Source organism: Artemia sp. Qi Xiang Cuo, chromosome 7 (assembly GCF_049724085.1).
Source record: "Artemia sp. Qi Xiang Cuo chromosome 7, ASM4972408v1, whole genome shotgun sequence".
In the NCBI taxonomy this organism is placed as follows: Eukaryota; Metazoa; Arthropoda; class Branchiopoda; order Anostraca; family Artemiidae; genus Artemia; species Artemia sp. Qi Xiang Cuo.
In genome coordinates this window covers 37,602,961-37,624,705 of record NC_142800.1, presented here as the reverse complement: position 1 = coordinate 37,624,705, position 21,745 = coordinate 37,602,961, and the positions used below count along the sequence as shown (strand labels likewise).

General features: G+C 35.7%; 1 protein-coding gene across 1 annotated transcript in view; it reads right to left on the bottom strand.

Moving 5' to 3' along the window:
• Positions 1 to 21,745, bottom strand: part of LOC148950238 (cullin-5-like) — a 141,334-nt gene that overhangs the window by 54,700 nt on the left and 64,889 nt on the right. Inside the window, exons 7-9 of the mRNA XM_089091519.1 lie at positions 16,947 to 17,114; positions 12,752 to 13,008; positions 11,308 to 11,420 (exon numbers count right to left, since the gene is read on the bottom strand). Of these exons, the coding sequence (XP_088947645.1) occupies positions 11,308 to 11,420; positions 12,752 to 13,008; positions 16,947 to 17,114 (538 nt within the window). The remainder of the gene's footprint in view (positions 1 to 11,307; positions 11,421 to 12,751; positions 13,009 to 16,946; positions 17,115 to 21,745) is intronic.

The following is a 21,745-nucleotide window of genomic DNA, read 5'->3' as shown; positions in this document are numbered from 1 at the left end:
CTATTTATTATATATTCATGAGTTATTGAGTATTATGAGCTACTTTTTGTCGTCCTTTTTGTTAGAAGTGTAATTTTATATTTTCAGTTTTCTTTTCATTTATTTCCTATACTCCTCTGTGTACATCATGTATGTATAGAGGGCATAAATAAATTATTATTATTATTATTATTATAGCTACTTCAGATATAATATAAATTAAGAGAAAATAGAGTATATGAGGGGGCAGTATATTAGCCCAATAGTTAAGCTGCCTCTTTGGTAAATTCTTTAAAGCATTCTATATCTACTCTTTTTTCTTTTACAGTTGCTATAACTTTCCAAACAGTTGCTTTCAGGCCTTTATACTTTTCACATTCAGCTTTTATAGCATTTAGTTACCTGTTACCTGAGTTACCTGTTAGCATTCAGACAGTGGAGGTCTCCGGGTGTGAAATGAATTTGGATTAGCTACGTCACTTGCCCAAAGAACGCTGCTTGGATAAACAATTTGGATAATAAGTTTTGACTAATTGTGACTGCTTAAAGTGGGCCCTAAGTAATATCTGGATATTATAAATTACGGTCCCTTGCGAGTAAGTCTCCTTTCATGACTTTTTAAGGATTTTCAAAATTATGTGGCATTATTATTGAAAAATCAGAGATGGGTACATCACTAGCAAAACAGCATGTTGACCGGCGAATGGATGAGTTAACTGCTACGATTTCGATGCTAAAACATCGAAACCTTATTTTTTATGAAAATAAGGTGTTAAAATAAGGTGTTGAAGACAGAAAATAAGCTGTTAAAATTGGAACTGATTAAGGTGAAATCGTCTGCACTTCGAGTGGATTTACAAACACGGAGAAACAATATTCTGCCTCACGGGATCGATACGCCAAATGAATCTGAAAATCTTCGTGATACAGTAAAAAATTTCTTCGGAAAAAACTCGGGATTGCAGATCCTGATCAAATAGGTATCAGTGTTGCGTATAGTGTCAAAAAATTCACCGCGTCTGATGATGGTGTTGGCCCTAGTCTGCGGAGCGGTAGGAAAAATACAATTGAGCCTATTTTCGTGCAGCTCAAGAATTATGATCACTCATTGATTCTTAAAGAATGTGGTAAACTAAAGAAAACGGGCTATAGCGTGCCAACTGACTTACCTGCTGAATTAGGAAAGCGAAGAAAGGAATTATTGGCTCTCGGTTACAAGCTAAAAAATGCAAAGGGAGCAGAGAAGGTCAGTGAGACTCGTGAGGTCCAGCGTAACGTGAAACTCTGGCTGGAGACAAAAAAGTCAAAAAGCTCACAGCAGTGGTTTAAATACGATGATGACTGTTTCAATCCGATAAAACTGTTTGCCAAAAACGACCCAGAGGAGGTTGTCTCTGACAAGCAGTTTTGTCATTTTATTGTTTTTTTCCGATATTTAATTTTTATGTACATGATATCGTGAGAAGTTTTTTGAATTATTGTTGAAGCCGCACAGTAATTCTGTTTTAAGTTGTATGACAGTGAAGGATGTAAAGCGAAAATTTTGTTTTCTTCTTTTTTTGTTTCATATTTGTTCAATTTTCTTTTCTCTTTTTTCATGTTCCCAAAATTCAAGGTATCTAGTTGGTTTTTGTTTCCTTTCAGTGTTCCATAAAGAAGTTCAATTGGGTATGTTCATTGTTTTTGACTCCTTGCTCTTCTGGAATTTTCATGACAGACCGTCGATTGCAGTAGGTAAGAGATGACTCTTTCTTCAGCTTCATCCCCGAGAGGTATCAGAGATTTTGATATAGATAGACTAAAGACTTTAGAAGAGTCTTATTTAAATCTCAAGCTTACTTTTGATCAAGAAATTAGTCAAGAAAATGATTTCCATTTGTTTGATGATAAAATTTTCCTAAAAGTAAATATGTAATTTCTAATTTAATTACTGGGAGGTCTTCCGATTCTCAACTTTCGGTATTTCATTTAAACTGCCAAGGACTGTATTCCTCATTTTCTGATCTAGAGTCGACATGTCGGGAGATTAGACCAGATTGTATAGGTCTATGTGAAACATTTATTACACAAAAAACCGAAAGCCTTTTGGATATTCCAGGCTACACTAGCCATTTTCTCCACAGAAAACAGATGAAAAGGGGTGGTATAGCAATTTATATCCGTGACACACACACGGTTCAAATTAGGCAAGACCTTACGCGAAATACTGAAGTAATTTTCGAGTCGTTGTTCCTAGAAGTATGGCTGTCCCCAAATAAAAAATTTATTGTGGGTGAAATTTATCGTTCTCCGTCAGGGTCAACGTCTCAGTTTATGGAACATATGGCTCGAGTTCTGGAGCTAGCAAAGTGTCAAACAAATGAGCTTATTCTCATGGGATATTTTAATATTAACCTCAGTATTCCGCTAACGGCCGAAGGAGCAGATTTTCTAAATAATATGGCAGGTTCAGGCCTATATCCTGCTTTTACGATCCCGACACGGGCTACTGAGAGTACGTATTCACTTATCGACAACATATTCAGCTCCTTGCTCACAGAGTCGGTGGCAGTCCTCGTCAGCGACACATCAGACCACTTCCCCATTCATGCAACACTCGGCTTTTCAGAACCAGCTAAAATAAGGTCCCGAATCAACCCTATGTTACCGATTATATGTTTAACAGAGAAAAACTTGAAGAATTTAAAACAGGAACTAGAGCAATTAAACTGGGATAACGTAATGGAGATTCAAGATGTAAACGAAGCATTTGGGTCATTTCACTCGACGTTCTTGGATGTATACAGTAGATGTTGCGTGACAAACCCGAGAACTAATAAACGAAAAAAAGACCAGCCAATTAGCCCCTGGATGACGGATGGTCTTCTAGCCTGTGTGAATAAGACAAACCACCTTTGGGGAGAGTAGAGACGCTTTCCAAGCTTAGCGCGGCTAGAGGAGTATGAGCAATACAGGAAAGTCCTTCGGACTGTGTTACAAAGAGCAAAGCGTGGCTACCTGCACCAAAAGCTGACAGAAAGTGGGAAGGATGGTTGAAAAGTTTGGCAAATTGTCAACTCGGTTCTACAGCCAACCACAAAGTCTTCCACATTGCCAGCGAAATTGGTCATGAATGATGAAGAAATTACTGAACCTGCACAGGTTGCCGCATCGCTGAGTACATTTTTCGCAAATATCGGCGATACCACAGCAAATTCCGTCGGGATACCATCTAAACCATACAAAGAATACCTTGGCCCGAAGCGTATGAAATCAATGGCAGTGAGTCCTGTAACACTAGGTGAGCTCGAATTACTTATAAAAAATTTGAAGGGCTCTTCTGCTTCAGGTTTCGACCTGGTCCACACAAAGGCACTGAAAGCAGTAGTGACGACCATTGCTGAGTCACTAACTTACCTTGTAAATCTTTCATTAGATAAAGGTGTCTTTCCTGAAATGTTAAAAAAGGCAAAAATAATACCTCTTCACAAAGTTGGAAATCATAGAGACACATAAAATTGTAGACCAATCTAAATCTTATCTGTTTTCTCGAAAGTCTTTGAAACGCCAATGAAAAACCAGCTTTACCAATATTTAGAGGCCAAAGGCTTTTTTAACACCCGCCAATTCGGGTTTAGGGCTGGCCATTCAACCGAAGATGCCCTTACTTCACTAAGTTTATTCGTAAACAGAATCCTAGATTCGGGTGCTTTACCTGCAGCAGTGCTTCTAGATATTAAGAAAGTGTTTGATAGCATGCACCACGAAATATTACTAGGAAAGCTGGATCATATTGGAGTTCGTGGCCAAGTCCTAGATTGGTTTAAGTCTTACCTAGAAAATCGTCGAATGTACACAGGAAATGACCATACAAATGATGTCGTAGTTAACTGCGGGGTGCCACAGGACTCTAAATTGGGACCGGTATTGTTTCTTGCTCATGTAAATGATCTTCAGCAAGTACTGACTCTTGCAAGTCGTAGCCCTTATTGCTGCAAACTATGTCACCCACAAACGACACCGGGGTCTATAATAGAAGCCGAGGACGAACTAACGGCATTTGCGGATGATTCACTTATGGCAAGCTCAGAATGGAACATCAAGTCTTTCAAAACGAAGCTACAAGAAATTCTTGAAGAAACGTACCTGTGGATGGACGCAAATCGTCTGGTCATCAACATTGACAAATCGAGTGTTTTATTTTTTTCACGTATAGATTCGCTGGCTCCTGATGTGATTGGTATTGAAACCTCTCATGGACTTATCAAGAGACCAGAAAAAGGACACGTTCGTTACCGAGGGGTTTAAATCGACGAAAACCTCTCGTTCAGACACCACATAGCAAGTGTCGAGACGATGCTTTCAAGGAACCTTGGAATCTTGACAAAACTCAGTCACCATTTCCCTAAAAAAATACTGATCCTGATTTACAATACAGTTATCAAGCCTCACATTCAATATTGCTCTACGGTTTGGCAATCTAATTTCAAGACACATTTACAGAGACTAAACTCAGTTCAAAATAAAGCTCTTCAAATTTTAGGCCCAGCACCGAACAGACTATCAATGGCATCACTTTACAGACTATCTTGCACCGTTTTTTGTTTTAAATATTTTTCAGGAACACTTCCATCATCATTTAAAGGCTTATTCACACTAGCATCACAAATCCATAGTTTAAATACACGATCTTCATCGTGTATTTATATACCCCCGACACCGACAGCTAGGTCAGAATTTTCTCCTAGAATTGCGTGTGCTAGAGAGTGGAATGCACTTCCGCAAGAGCTGAAGTCATATAGATCTCTCGGCTCCTTTAAAAAGAATGTGAAAAAATATCTAAAAGATTAAATATTTATTTACTAGATTTATTTTATTATTATTATGTTTAGAATTTTTTGATATTGTTATTATTTATCATATTTTAGTTTGATACTTCAAGGGGTGTGAGCGGAGGAGAAGTTGTATTAAATTTATAGTTTTTTTTTATGGTGGTTCGGGGTGGAAATTGGAGAGGACAGGAGGCCACGCTGTATTTAGAGTGTGCAATTATTACGGGCCCAAACGTGCATCAATGCACAAGGAACTGAGTTAACTGTATTTTTATATATTTTTTTAAAAACCCATATTGAACTTGAACTTTGCTACCCGTGCTCCAGCCAAGTCTTTTGACTTCAATGTGATCTAGTTTATTAGTCGCTTCTTCCAAAAGTTGTCTGAAACTTGTTTTCGGTACTTACAGTTCTACATTTATTTCTATCCGCATCGCTTTCCAGTGTAGCTACATATTCTTTTTCATATTAGAGTTGTTTTTTTTAAATGAACGACATACTTCTTCTTCACGCCACTTCTTTCTCTTTTCCTCATTGGGCAGTTCAACTTTCTTGGTAACTAAACTTTCCAGCTATTTCTCATCTACTGATTCAGCAAACCTTGTATGATAAATAATCTCAGAAGAGATGGTATACAATTGAGCTTTCCCTCGTTACAGCATCTTTGTATTTTGAAGGTCAGTTTGGCATTCAGAGTTCTCTTCAGCCTCAACATCTGATACTGGTTAAGTGCATGTTTTGATTCGAAGAAACCACATTCTACAGTTAAACTTCCATGTAAAATAATGGAACAAGCATATATGACACAGGTAATTCACCTTGAATGTTTCACCCTTACTCACATTTCTTAGCTATTTCATTATGGTTCAATGTTCCACATTCAAAACATTTAGACACAGACAGACAATCATAGGCAGCACAATCACACTCCCTAAGGAAACAACGATGTTGACACAAAGTATTATTTTTTTTTTAGTTTTAGACCAGGGTACTTCGTATAGAAGGAGTTGTCATAAAAACTTCAAAAAGGGCTCATTCGATTGGAAATTAGAGTGGCTAGTGCCCTTTCTAATAGTCGAAAGTGAATGGAAGGCTACTAACACCCCTTCCACGCCCACCATTTATAAGTTATGCAGGGTTATAAGTTATGCCCTGGGGGCATATAAGGTTTTCATAGAAAGCGTTGCCGTAGAAACTTCAAAAGGGGCTCATTCGATTGGAATTTGAGATGGCTAGTGCCCTTTTTAATAGTCGAAAGTGATTGGAAGGCAACTAAAACCCCTTCCACGCCCACCATTTATCCAAATACATCCACTCAAAATTTTGAGATAGCCATTTTATTCAAAATAATTGAAAGTTCTGGAAATTAGGTCTTTGAGGATGATAGCCCTCTCAGAGCCCTCAGGGCAAAGGTTGTAAGTTATACCCTGGGGGCTTGTTTTTTTTTTTACAGAAAGTGTTGTCGTAGAAACTTTAAAAAGGGCTGATTTGATTGGAAATTGAAAGGGATAGTGCCCTTTTTAATAGCCGAAAGTGAATGGAAAGCAACTAACCCCATCTCACGACCACCATTTCCCCAAACAGATTCAATTAAAATTTTGAGATAGTCATTTTGTTCAACGTAGTAGAAAGTTTTGGAAATTAGATTGTTAAGGATGCCCTCAGGGCAAGGGTTATAAGTTATACCCTGGGGCCATATAAGATTTTTAATGAAAGCTTTGTCATAGAAACTTGAAAAAGAGCGTATTCGATTGTAAATTCAAAGGGCTAGTGCCCCTTGTAATAGCCGAAAGTGTTTGGAAGGCACCAAACCCCCCTCTCACGCCGACCTCTTCCCCAAACACATACAATCAAAATTTATAGATATCCATTTTGTTCAACGTAGTAGAAAGTTTTGGAAATTAGGTTGTTAAGGGTTAAAATCCCCCCCCCACAGCCCTCAGGGCAAAGATTGTGAGTTACACCCTGGGGGCTTATAAGGTTTTTTTTCATAGAAAGTGTTGTCGTAGAAACTTGAAAAAGGCTGATTGGATTGGAAATTGAAAGGACTAGTGCTCTTTTTAATAGTCAAAAGTGAATGGAGAGCAACTAACCCTCTCTCAAGCCCACCATTTCCCCAAACACATTCAATTGAAATTTTGAGATAGCCATTTTGTTAAACATAGTTGAAAGTTCTGGAAATTATGATTTTGAGGATGAAAACCCCCCCAAACCCCTAAGGGCAAGGGTTGTAAGTTATGCCCTGGGAGCATATAAGGTTTTTATAGAAAGCATTTTCGTAGAGACTTCAAAAAGGGCTCAATCGATTGGAAATTGATAGAGCTAGTGCCCTTTTTAATAGTCGAAAGTGATTGGAGGGCAACTAAACCCCTCTTAAGCTCACCATTTCCCCAAACACATACATTCAAAATTTTGAGATAGCCATTTTGTTCAACGTAGATGAAAGCTCTGGAAATCAGGTCTTTGAGGATGACACTTCCCCCATAGCCCTCTGGGCTAATGTTGCATGTTATATCCTGGGGGTATATAAGTTTGTTTTCTTATAAAAAAATGTTGTCGCAGAAACTTCAAAAAAGGCTCATTGAATCGGAAATTGAAAGGGCGAGTGCCCTTTTCAACATGGCAATTAGATACTTATTGGACGGCAGATAACCTCCCTCTCACGCTCACCATTTTCCAAAACACATCCAATCAAAATTTTGAGATAGTCATTTTTTACAACATAGTTGAAAATTCTCGATATTACGTCTTTGAGGATGATCAACCCCCCCCCCGCACACACCCCTCAAGGCAAGGGTTGTAAGTTACACCCTGGGGGCATATAAGGTTTTTATAGAGCGTTGTCATAGAAAATTTGGAAACTTCGAAGGGCTAGTACCCTTTTTATTAGTCAAAAGTGATGGGAGGAAAACTAACACCCCTCCCACGCCCACCATTTCCCCAAAAACATCCAATAAAATTTTGAGATAGCCGTTCAACGTAGTTGAAAAATCTGAAAATTATGTCTTTGAGGATGACACTCCCCCCACAACCCTCAGCGCAAGGGTTGTAAGTTATGCCCTAGGGGCATATAAGGTTTTATAGAAAGCGTTGTCGTAGAAACTTCAAAAAAGGGCTCATTCAATTGGAAATTGAAAGTGCAAGTGCCCTATTTAATGGTCGAAAGTGTTTGGAGGGCAAATAACGCCCCTCTCAAGCCTACCGTTTCCCCAAACACATCCATCAAAATTTTAAGATAGACATTTTGTTCAACGTAGTTGAAAGTTCTTGAAATTAGGTCTTTGCCCTCGTTGTCATGGAACTTCAAAAAGGACTCATTCAATTGGTAATTGAGAGGGCTAGTGCCCTTATTAATAGTCAAAAGCGATCGGAGGGTGGATGCCCCCCCCGTACCCATCACTTCCTCGAACACTTCCGATCAACATTTTGACAGACCAATTTTGTCTAACGTAGTTGCAGGGTCTAGAAGTTATGTGTTGGAGGATGACAACCCCCCAGAGCCCCCAAGGCTAAGGTTACCTTTTATGACCTGGAGGCATATGTTGTCTCATAGAAAGTATTCTTGTAAAAACTTCAAAAAGGGCTCTTTTGATTGGAAATTGAGAGGGATATTGCCCTTTTTAATAGTTGAAAGTAATCAGAAGGAGAATCGCTCCCCCCCCCCCAAAACCCATCATTTCCCCAAAAATTTCCGATCAACATCTTGATATATCCATTTTGTTTAACATAGTGGAAAGGTCTGGAAATTATGTCTTTGAGGATGACAACCCTCCCCCCATAGCCCTCATGACACGGGTAATAAGTTATACCCTTGAGGCATATAACGTTTTTATAGAAAGTACTGTCGTAAAAGCTTCAAAAAGGGCTCATTCGATTGGAAATTGAGAGGACTAGTGCCCTTTTTATTAGTCGAAAGTGATCAGAGGGCAAATGTCAAAAACACTCCCTAAACCCTTCTAATCAAAATTTTGATATAGCCATTTTGTGAAGCCTATCAGCAAGGCCTGGAAATTATGTCTTTGAGGATAACAAATTTCCCCAATATTCAGACCCAGTGTTGTGATTAGTGCCCTGGGGACACATAAGGTTTTTATTCAAAACGAGCTTATATGGATTTTGTAGGTGGCTTGTCCAATTGTAAGTCACATTATTTATAGCTCTTCTTATGATTCTACGGGACCGCAAGATAGCCACCCTCTCACCCCTATACACACGTTTTTATTGTCCCGAAATGCGTCTAATAGAAATTTTGAGATAGCCATTCTATTCAAATAGTCTAAATATCATATAACAAGGCTTTTGGGTTTTAAAACAAACCCCAGAGATTAGGGGCAAGGTTTGTAAGTTAGGCCAAGGGGGTATTAAAGGTTTTTATGGAAGGGATGGTTGTTTAACTTCAGAAGAGGTTCAGTCTTTCTCCCTGAAAAAGACTATGTCAATATAAAACGAACAGAAATTAAACAAAAAAACTTTTTGCCCAAAATAAGTTTTTAAAAAAAAAGTAAAGACTCTATTAAACCAAAAATGAACAAAAATAGAATAAAATAATCTACCAAGCATACAACTACCACAAATCAGTATCAATAAATAAATGAAACCCAAAACAAACAGAAATTAAAATAAGTCAAAATCAAAACGAGCAGAAATTAATCTGAGTAGGGTTCTAAATCCTATGCTTTCTAAAAGCCAGAATATAATTTGTACTTCACTGAATTCTTTTAAATGTTTTCACTTATAACTTTAAGAAAACAAAAAGTAATCAAGATTTTGAGAAATAAATATCAGCATATGTATATTTGATTGACAATGCACATTTTTTTCAGTAAATTCAATTGAATTTTTTTCAGTAAAGTACAAATTATATTCTGCTTTTAGAAATCATAAGGTTTAGAACCCTACTCAGATTAATTTCTGTTCGTTTTGAGTTTGATTTATTTTAATTTCTGTTTGTTTTAGGTTTTATTTATTTATTGATACTGATTTGTGGTAGTTGTATGCTTGGTAGATTATTTGTTTCTATTTTCGTTCATTTTTGGTTTAATGGAGTTCTTTACTTTTTTTTTGAAAAACTTATTTTGTGGAAAAAGTTTTTTTGATTAATAGCAGAATAAAAGGATATTCGAGACACAAAAACCACCACCTAAGCAAATTACTTCATAATACGAGAACGATGGCATTTTGGGTAGTTACGAACCAATCAAATAGCAATAAAAACTACAAACCAAGAATGTAAAGTATTGGCACAGTGAAAATAAGGACTTTAAGGGCTTAATTCAGAAACAGACAGTTTTAAGGAAAAGTGGGACTTTCGGGACCATTATACATACCATGTAATAGCAACGATAAGCTTATCTTAAGCCTAATAGCGCAAAATAACAACAGGCAAGACTTTCTTGCCTAGACAAACAGGTGGCTTCCAATCACAAGCAAAAATTGCGTTCACCCACTACGATTCAAGTAAAGCATATAGGCCAGTTTCATGCCCGAATCCAAAATATCAGTTGCCCACTCCAAGTGCAGTGAACATATGGCTATAATTTTTTGGCCCAAACTCTTCTTGCGAAGACAGATAGGTGATTTCCTATATTCAGCCAAAATCTCTGTCGCCCACTGCAATTCCAGTGGACTTTCGTCCAAAACTCCTTTGCCTAAGTATATAAGCCTCTTTTTAGCATTCAATAATACATATACAAACAAATAAAATTTGTGTTAATCTTCACCCCCCCCCCCTACCAAAAAAAAGTTAGATTATTAGCCTTTTTTCACCACTTCATCAACATGTTTACAAACCTGATCAATTTTCTCAAATTGTCAGGTCCACTGATCAAATTGTAGGTCCACATTATCAAAGGAACTAACTTATAATTTGGCTAATTGATGAAGTGTACAAATGATTTGACCAGGAACTGCCAAATACATTGGTTTTATTAAACTTTAAATACATTTAAGGGTTTGTAACCTGTAAAAAATCAAAATTGTAAGGAACTTCTCAATTTAACTGACTTAAAGTTCTGTTTAAAGTGCTTTTGTGTAAAGAGCCTTTTGTTTACAGTTCTACAGCTTTTGAAAATTGTATTTTTCCTCATTAGTGTTAATTTAATTTCATTCTTAATCACCGTTTTTTGAATTTAATGATAGTTAAACAAATTTCCTAAATATATGATAGAAATTTATTTATCTTGTGAGTACATCCTTGCTCAAAAGAAAATAAGATAAAAATAAAAACGCTCTAATTTGCTCTACTAATCTAGACGTTATTTATGCCACACACTGTGTTTCTCTTCCTTTTTTTTAAGCCGTAGCTTCATTTTGTCACTCCGAATTTCTAATTTAGTTCATTGATGAAATAGGCTTACAATCTGATCAAGTTTTAAAACATAGTAAAAGCTGCTTACAAGAAACGCGAGAAAGCACTGAAAGACACACGCTTGCATGGGATCTTAGGGATGATTAAAAACTAAATTTCTTCCCATTTCAAATCAAATACACAAAACAGTTTGATAGAAACTTAACTTACCAGTGGCAACCACGTCCTTGAATTTGTCATTCAAAGTGCAAGAAACTTTGATGTCTTGTATCATCCCAGTACACTCATTAAAAAAATATGCAGGTATATCTGCTTCTTTTAACCTACAAACAATATACCCTTAGTCAAATATTAAATCAGAAAGTAATTTTTACAAAAATACAAATAATACAAGTTTGGTGTCTGATTACTCAGTCCTTTAGTGTTCAATAAACCTTACCAGTGTCAATACTACAAAAATAAAAAGAGAGAGAGAAATCAAAATGAGCATAGCGATGACCTGTTGATTACAAAGACTTGGCTCACAAGGAAACTAGAACAACACCATATTTCTTAACTAGGCATAATCTAAAATTATTTATAACTAAAGAATTCAATTTTTGAAGGAAAAGACCTCCACATACAGTTATGCAGTTTCCTGTAGTAGCAGGTACTAAATAAAAAAAAAAGAAAGCGAGTAGACAATCAGTTGGAAAAAAGCTAAATGAAAAGAGCTTAAAAAGTGTAGCTTTCTGTTGATATTTTATTTGTCTTTGGGAATTAACGAATCGTTAATGTTTAAATTTTAAGACAAGAAAATGTTGCATAATCTAAATATTGATCATTGCTTGTTTACTTCCAGCGCAGTATCACAGATGAAAATGTTATTAAACTCTCAAAAATGTGTGATTTCCCTTAAGTCTTCGTAATTTTGAAACAGCCAAAGAGAAAGTGGAAAAAAAAGTTTTCAGAATGAACAGATCTAAGATGAGTCCAAATTGGAAAAAAGTCCCTAGTACTCTAAAGTAAATTTTGAGTAAATTCAATCCATCTTGGCAAATTATTCTTGTGCAAACATAGCCATTAATGTTACTCAGAGCTGAGAATGAATAACGGTATATAAAGCTAACTTAGGTAGATAATTTATACGAAGAACAAGTAGCAATTTAGACCTTGTCTTAGAACTTAGTTCCAGTGGTTTCACCAAAAAAAAGTGCTTTGTCATCCCTCTTTCTCGCTTTCAGAAAGATTACAAAAACGGAACTAATTAATATTATAATTGTTTTTAGAATATATTTGGCAACTCGAAAAAAAAAACCAATGCCAAAAACTAATAATAGAATTAGAACTTGCCAAATCAGAAAAAGCTATAGCTTTACGCAATGTCCCAAGGATCACCAAAAAAAGCGAACAGAATAAAAGAAAAACATAGAGCCATAAACTACAAGCACACCTATAATAAGCAAACACACTTAATATCAAAATACCAACCCAAACCTATAAATAAGCAAAAGAAGAGAAAAATTACTACCTTTCCCCAAAATATTAGAGTTAAATTTTTTCAGAGTTTTGTTTAACGAAAATATCACCCTCTTTTACTGAAATTCTTGATGACAGTGATAATCTTAGTTTATTAAAAATAGCAATGCAGTCCCATATACATAATACAACTCACCACTTAACCATATTTTCCTCTTTATCAGAGTCTGCAGAAGTATCCAACACGAGTCTCCTCGTTAAATATGCTCTATAATAACCCATAAAAACATCTCGATTCTGTGAATACTTCAGTACGAGTAGAACATCTTTGAGCCGGCTATCAACTTCATCTGAGGTAAGCCTCTTGCTAAGTGGGGTTTTTCTTAGTAACATATCACAATAATCTGCTAGAAGCTCTGGACAACGAAATGCAGGCAACCTTGTTGTTGCTCCCTATGATAGCACATAAATTATTGAGTTTTGGATGCTCAGAGTGGAATTAAGCTAATTTTTGAAAATAACTTAGAAATAAGAATTTTAGACGCAAAGATGCACCAGCTCAGGTACTGAAGGCCCAATTGTAGTCAGACCCAAACAAAGCAAATTTATTTTCTATTATACCAGAATAAAACTACTATACCAAAGTAAATATAGCTATTTCCACAAGGCGTCATAAAGAGACGTTTATAACAGTATCTTTGGCGTTCTAAAAATACTGTTTAGCGCCTCTTAGAGCGCTGTTATATTGAATGTTTCAGCAATATTTTGCCTGAAGCATAATCTATTTTGCTTGCAATTTTTCAACACTAGGATTAGCCAAATAAAAGCTCTACATTTAACTTTCAACATTAAAAAAAAACAACAAAAAACCAAGGAATATCAAGACTGGTTTGCACACATATTGCCAACTAATGTGCCACCTTATTGTAAAACACTGTAATTAATTCTTTCCTTCTCAACATTATTATTTATTTATTTATTTTTTCTTATAGGATATAAGATCTTTTCTCCTTTTTTCTTTCGTGCTGTTTTTATTTCTTTTCAATGTTAAATATTTCTTTTCAAATTATACATAAGGTTTTGGAGGGAAACTGTATTTTTGTTTATTTTTTCAATTTTTTTTTCTGCGCTAGTATAAACAGTAGATATATTTAGCATAGCGGTGGCGTAGGGCCTTGGAATGTTCCTTTACCATTTTGTCTATTCGACTTACCTGTACTAATCTAATCTTAGACTAGACGAGAGGGTGATTTTGAGGCTCAATAAGCATAAGCATTGTCATTGACTGACAATAGAAATGGGGCAACATCATCAATACTGTGTTTCGTAAATGGATACACTGTCTTATTTTTGTCCTAATGCGGGATTTTATTCTATGTAAACAAGCATAAAAGTTTTCATACATTGTCTTTGCTTTACATTTGCAGGGCTAAAAAACAGCCATGGTTTAAAATTAAACCCTGGAATCTCTTCTGATGCATCATATGCGGTTAATTAAGTTACATCTGAACCCTTTCTGACAAACCTGTTGTGTCTGGTTCAGTTGGAGACCTTTCCTTAAGGAATGGAGGGCCTTTCCATGCCTATTCTTGTACCTCTATTCTCCGCAATCATCGGTGCTTCGTGCGCCGTATTTCGCGAACTCTGCTCAAGTTACTATCTTCAGTCAACCGGGTAACATTTGTGGCTACACCTTTCACCTTCAGTGACTCCTGTTGAGTGTCTTCATTTTATCTATTATGTTGTTCTTTTTCTGTCCAACCCTCTCGTCAAGTGCTTTAGTCACAAACTTTAGTTCTTTGTCTTTCCTTTGCTTGTGATGCTGCACAACTACCTTAGTATTCGGGTTGGATTTAACAAGGGTAATTTATTCCTTATTGGGTCCCATAAAATGTCATATTCTCAAAGCGTGTCACTTCTAAATCAAACAAGATTGGTAGCTTCTTACACACAATTGTCCTGAAAAAAATTTCTGTGTTCCCAAGACTAAATTGGGCGGGAGGGGGGGGGGCATTATCCTAAAATAAAATGTTCTTGTTCCTACCCACGTCTCTACGGTCAGTTAAGACTTTCATTTATGTATTGTTTCCTATTTGATTATTATGGTATAAATTCTCGAATTTTTAGTGATATATGTTTATTAGTACTACTAGCACTACAAATATTACTAACACTTATGATAACTAACACCACTAGTGTTACCACTAACGCCATTAATGATACACTTAATTTAGTTCTAATTACTAAATACTGTTTCTTAGTTTTAAAATTAATGGTTGAACCATTTTCTCATTTTCTCTAGTTTTAATAGACAAAATTCAATAGAAAATACTAAAACTCTTACTAATTTGAAAACACGCTTTAAGCAAAATTTTGATTTTCTCCTCTGCCAACCCATTTTGAATTTGATTTAAAACCTTATCTTATCTACTCAACTCAGTTTTTGTCTGCCATCATGTGTAATAAAGTAAATATGGTTATAACCACTAGGCGTGATAAAAGGGACCTTTGCAAGGGGTGAGACTTGGGACCTCTGTCGTCGCCCAAGGTTAGGTAGTTAATAACTATGGGTAGCACTTAAGTAGAAAGGTAGCCAAACTAACTAATACGTCTCTACTGAGCTTAGAGAGGACAGATATTAAATATTGATTACTTTTAGTTGATTCTAGACAGCCTTACAGAGTAAAGGGCACAGTGACCCAACAGATTATCACGACAATACATACTAGTAAACAATATAATGATGTACACTTACATTAACCCAAAGCAATCCAAAAATCTAGTGGTGATCAAAATTTAAAAGACCCAACAGTTAAAGATCCCACTTATCAGTAAGTCAGGCTTATATACTATATCCCTGAGCCAAGTATCCTGTTTCAAGCAGGAAAGTAGGTATTTAAAAATTCAATAACTTCCTGATATATCCTGAAAGCTTTTGGTTAATATGATTATTTCACAAATCTTTATTTTAGTAAACATAATTATTGGACAGCTTTATAATATGCATTTGTAGTCTATTAATTTATTTCATTAAAATCAACTTCTTACTCGATATGGTCAACCCACGACAAAACTTTCCAAGTTAATGTTGATTTCTTGATTATAACAAGGCATTTTTTTTCTAAGTAATACTTTCAAATCTTAGGATATATATTAAATACTCATAAGCTACATCTAAATCTTTAATAAATAGACAACCATATGGCTTTCTCCTGTGATGAATAAAATAAATGAATAGTAAATAGTAAAAACACCATAAACTATTGGTAATTTAGAAAAATGTTGGCAAAGCAAGCACATAATATTTTAGGATGATTTACTCCTTACGATGCATCAGGCACCTTTGACATTCCTGGCAATACTAAGCATTATATATGAAATTGTAATAAGTCCCATCACATTCTGAACAAAAGGCAAAACATGCTGAAAAAAAGAGACGTAGTTAGGTTTCAGTACCAAGAGAAAATGTCTCTTCCCCACTCCCCATCCACCACAATCCCTACCATAGTGTAGGTAAAGTAAAGCTCAAGTTTACCAACCCTTACCCCCGAATATTGGCTGCGTCCAGGAACAATCGTATCCCCTTGTCTCTCTCTGGCTACGTCATTAAGAGAATTATTAGATTTTTTTTCAGTGAAATACAATATTATCTTTTTACGATTTCACAGTTTCCACTGATTTGGAATATTTTAAGACAATTGGAAACAATTTCTACTTTATTGATTAGAGGCCGAGTTCACAAGACAGCCATAATGTATTGATACGTTTTAGAATTACCACAATTGTTATGCCAAGAACGCAAAAAACCTAATAATAAAACAACCACAATATAACATTATGAATAAAGCATAATGATGTGCACCCGATACCACAATTAATCTATTAAAACACAAAACCGACGCTTTCAAAAGGAGACTAGCACGGATATTACTTGATGACATCAAAACTTTCAATCGTAATACCATCCAAAGCAAAGTAGAAAGTGGTTAACTTGAAGCACAAACGCACATATTCATTACTTCAGCTGTATAAAGAAAAAAAATTATCTAGTAAATAAAAAAAAACAAAAAAATAAATTATATACCAAATAAGTCTCCAAAAAAACAAAACAAAATTACATACACTTTTCTTTAGCAAGGAACGGAGGGGGGAGTGGATAAGCAAGAGGGGGATCACAAACCAGTTTATGTACATTCCTGACCAAGGATATTTTTCCTTTCCATTTCTTTTAACATACTCCTTTGAGTAGATATAGAATTGTTCACCTTTGAGGACCTAAATCTTTAGCAGCATTCACACCCACCGAAGAAATTAGACAGGGCATTCTAAAAGAATTTTGAAAATGTTGAGGCAGTCACAATCCTAATCACTCCGGTTCAAAATTCACTTACTTGTGAAGAAGGAAGATCAAAGGAAAATAAAGAAGTATCATTCACAACTTTCTTAAAAGCTTTGTCTCTTGTAGTTAAAATTCTTGGATTTCCATTAAAAGCATCATTCAAAAGCTTACTGAATCGACGAAATAGAAAAAGAAGTAGTTCCACAAATTTTTCGGGGTCCTGAAAACAAAATAAAAATTCCTAAAGTCAAATATAGTTGCAGCTTTCAAATAATATTAATTAAGCGTCACTTCAATACACACCTCTGATATTGCTTTTTAAGCAGCCAGATTAAACAGAATGAATAAAATAATAATTTTACTTCTGTGGTATTTCGATTGAGAAAAAATAAAAAAGTCTTTCTCGGTGCGATTTCTAACAAGGGTGGAATGACAAGCATAGGTTTCATTTCTAAATTCGTATTTAATTCAAAATAAAAAAAATTAACAAACAAAGTATTTTGGCTTGTTCAAAAGTTTTTTTAACACGTTATCATATGGTCACCTGAACAATGAAACTTTTAAACTTAAAACCAACTAATCCAGAAAATTCTTTTACTACTACCCTTGTCTATTTCACAACCAATCGTACGAATTAAATGACAAAACACAGATGAAAAACAAAACAAACAACAACAACAATAAAGCAGAAAGGTAATGTCGATATTTAACCCAATAACCATGACAGGCAGCCATGAAAGGGAATAACAATGACGGTAACACGAAACACAATTATGCTCATAGAAGCGCAAAGATTTCCCCACAGCTTCTGTTAGGTGACAGATCAACCCACAAAAAAAATTATAGTAAATACAATTAAAAATGAACAGGAAAAAATACTAATAAAGGCAGTGGCCATTAAATAAAAAAAAGAAGAAAGCACATAACTGGATGGAGACTACATATAGATTGGCCCCGCGAAAAATACCCCCCCCCCCGTGCGGAAAACAACCCCCGCGCGGCTGGTTGGTCTCCAGTCCCTCTGTACTTTGAAAAAAGGACTAGAACTCTCAATTTCTGATCTAATGAGCACGCTCTGAGGTTTCTGCGACCTTGAGGTGAAGGTCTGGATGAGGAAGGAGCTGTAAGGAATAAGTTCTGCTCATTTCGGGGTTTAATGTTATTCTTTATTTTCATAAACAGCGGAGACCAGAAATATTCCCAGAAATAATAAGGGAGTAGATATCAATTTCACGTTTATATGCGTTTTTAAAAGTTTCTTTTGTATCCCCCCCCCAAAAAAAACCTTTACTGGAAAATACCCTTTTTCTGGCTGAAAATACCCCCCCCCCCTCCTCGGGGGAAATACCCCGAAGAAGTTTTTTAGAACAACTCCTTCTATACGAAGTGCCCTGGTCTGAAAAAAAAACTATTTTTTTTTTCTATGAAAAAGACTATGTTAATAAAAAATAAACAGAAATTAATTTAAAAAAACTTTTTTCACGAAACAAGTTTGTCAAAGAAGAGTAAAGAGCTCCATTAGGGCAAAAATGAGTAGAAATAAATTCAAATAATTCTTTAAGCGTAAAACTACCGCAAATCGCCATCAATAAATAAATTAAACCCAAAACGAACAGATATTTCAATAAATACCGAGTCAAACTGAAGCAAAAATGAGAGCAAAAATTAACATGAGTAGGGCTGACGACCCCCACGCCTTCTAAAGACCAGAACATAATATGCAAAGCCAAATATGCTTTCAAAGGAATGCTAAACATTCTAAAACTTTTTGGTGTCATATGTTTTTAGCTGAATTTGGATGAATTTTTGCCTACATTGTTTTCGAATTCTTTTGTTTTAGGAGGTCTGAATTGATCGGAAGCCATGCATACAATTCCCGAAGCTCTAGAATATGCTGCCCAACGATATAATAGTCAAATACTGTACTGGCTTGTTAATAAAATGAGGGGGAACAGTCAATTTGGAATTGGCCGAGTTAGATAGGTATGGGGCCAAGTCCAAGATAGGTTAGATAGTTATGATAAGGAAAGAATTAATGAGAGATGGGTATATCATCTTGAGAATGTCCTAAGCCGTGATAAAGTAATAGGGAAAGATATAGAAAAGAATGAAAAACATTGTGATACTTTGGTTGTGCAGGAAGATCTATTTAGCGAGGAAGAATTAGTAACAACATTAAAAAGATAAAAAAAACAAGGCCCAAGGTGCTGATAGTGTGGTAAATAAGTTTTTTAAATTAATATCGTGGTTATGAGGTTAGAAATAACCTCAGCTCCCGAAGTTAGAAGCATCTAGTGATTTTAGGAAAACTATAACTAAACCCTTTAATAAGAAAAGAGATATGAGTGAGTATGGTAACTATTGACGAATTAGCCTGGCTTCTGTAGGTAGCAAATTATTTAGTAATATGATGTAGATAAAGTTTTAAGAGATGAACAGTGTGGTATTAGGAAGGGTAGAGGATGTGTCGATTAAATTTTCACTCTAAGATTAATAATTGAGAAGTGCCAGAAAGGTAACTCTGCCAATGACAGAAGTGCCAATGAGCAACCTCCCAAGTTTGTGCAACCACCCACTCCCTAAAAATCCTATATGTTAATAATGGGTAACTAGTATAATTTATAGCCCTTGTCTTGAAAGCTGTTATAAGGTTGGGGAGGTTGTCGTCCACAAAGCTGAAATTAATGGACCTTTCAACTATGCTGCACAAAATGACTATCTCAAGTTTTTGATAGGATGTGTTTGGGGAAATGATAAGGGTGGGGTAGGGAGCTGGTTGCCCTTAAATTACTTTTGCCTCTTGAAAAGAACACTAGAACTTTCAAGGTCAAATCGAATGAGCCCTTTTCGAAGTTTCTACGACAACTCCTTCTATGCGAAAGGCCCTGGTCAGAAGCCCAAGAAGAAAAAAATATACTATAAGACAACATCGTGCCAACTATTGCACTGCCTATGATTATTTTGATAGACTTGGTTCTAAGGAGCAAAGGAAATGCAATGGAATAACGCGAAATTAATTGGGAAGTAAAACTCTCCTAGATTTTGATTTTGGTGATGATCTAAGCATCCTAGATAAAAATATTGGCAAAATAAAAAAAACTTGAAAGTTTAGAGGGTTAAGAATGAGAAAATAGGTTTGAAAATCAATGTTGATGTGGTAAAGCGGTTTTATGGTTACGAGTTTAAGGTGAAGCTGTGGTTGATACCTTTATTTCTCCCTTTGTAGGGGAGATAAACTATTTCCTTAAGGTATTTACACTTTGTTAGTGGGCCAGATGCTATGATCTAAATAAGGGAATGTATCAGCTGGATATCTTTAAATGATTTTGCTAAGTTTGCAAGGAGGATGGCTATAGCACAGTATTTTCATTCAGTCGACATGCGCTAGTATGGGTTTTGATAATATATATTTTTTGCTGGGACTGGTAGTCCCAGGGAGACAACAAGTATCAAAAATCTAATATAAGATATAATTCAATAAGATACTTAGACACTTACAATAATCCGACAATATTCCAAGGTATTTCTAAATCAACGGACCAGAGATTAGTCTGGCATAAAATTAATCTGTCAGATCACGTTCCCATAAAATATTTCTCTTATACATTTTGTCAACCACACCTTATCAGGTCCAACTGACGCACATAGCTAAGAAGTGGTGATTTCTCAATTTCCTATTAAGCATACACCTGCCAGGATATGTTCCTTATCTTAATAAAAAGTGGTATTTCTAAACTTTGTATGTCCGTCTTAATATTTTACTTAATTCCAAATTGACTTAATTAGAAAGCGTCCCCACATTAAGAAGACTAAGTCGCTAAGAATAGGAATAAATGACCGTGAAGAGGTGATGTTGGAAAACAAGAAGATCGATGAAGTGAACACCTGACTTACCTGACTTAGCTAGTACTATTAGTAAAGAGAGATGGTAAATTGAAGACATCAAGAGCAGAATAGCCAAGGCCTAGGGTGTTTTTTGTGTTTTTTTTTTTTTTTACTGAAAAAGTTTGGAAAAATAAGTTTGTAAACAAATATTAAAACTTGGGACTCTTGGGACCTTTGAATCCTTTTTATCAGATAGATTACCTTTAATTTCAATATTTCAACCACGAGCTCAGCTATTATCATGAAACGCCTGGAAAAAATTGCTAACTAATCCAGGTTTGAATAATATACAGGCTACCTGTGACTCATAAGAGTGAAGCTTAGGCTTCAAAGGATACCGGGAACATTTTAAATGTAAATTTAAGTCCTCCCTTCATTGTGCCATTGGTTGGAGCAAGAGGTAGGCAAAGACCTCCGCGTGGGAGGAAGACACCCTGTGTTTTTGTTTCATTTTAATTTTCAGTTCTTGCTATGAGTTCACTGTAGATTTCTGTCTACTGTGCTATGAGTTTTGATATGATTTGTAAGCTTTGTTTTATTTTCTACAACTGACTTCTTTTTGATTAGCCTAGGTAAATACTAGAGTCTAGAGAATGACTAAGATTAAATAACCTAGGTAAATACTAGAGTCTAGAGAATGACTAAGATTAAATAAGTTCGGCATAGAAAAGGAGGCCTATGCCAAGCGAGATATCTTTCCTAAAAGAAAGTATGAGGATTTTTGTATCTTTACGCCTGTTGCCCTTAGCGTGGCGTCTTGGGCAAATTATCGTGGGGCTTACATACAACGAGAGGTAAACTTCCCAAATCCCAACCGGTTGTCAGAAAATGGCAAGGGCAGAACGATTAGATTTCCGTGGGGTGTTAAAATTGATAGCGGAAGCTTATTGTCTAACCAAGGCCAGTAGTGGCATCAATTTGACTCTGACACATGCTGGTACCACCAGATTACCCTGGTGGCGATAG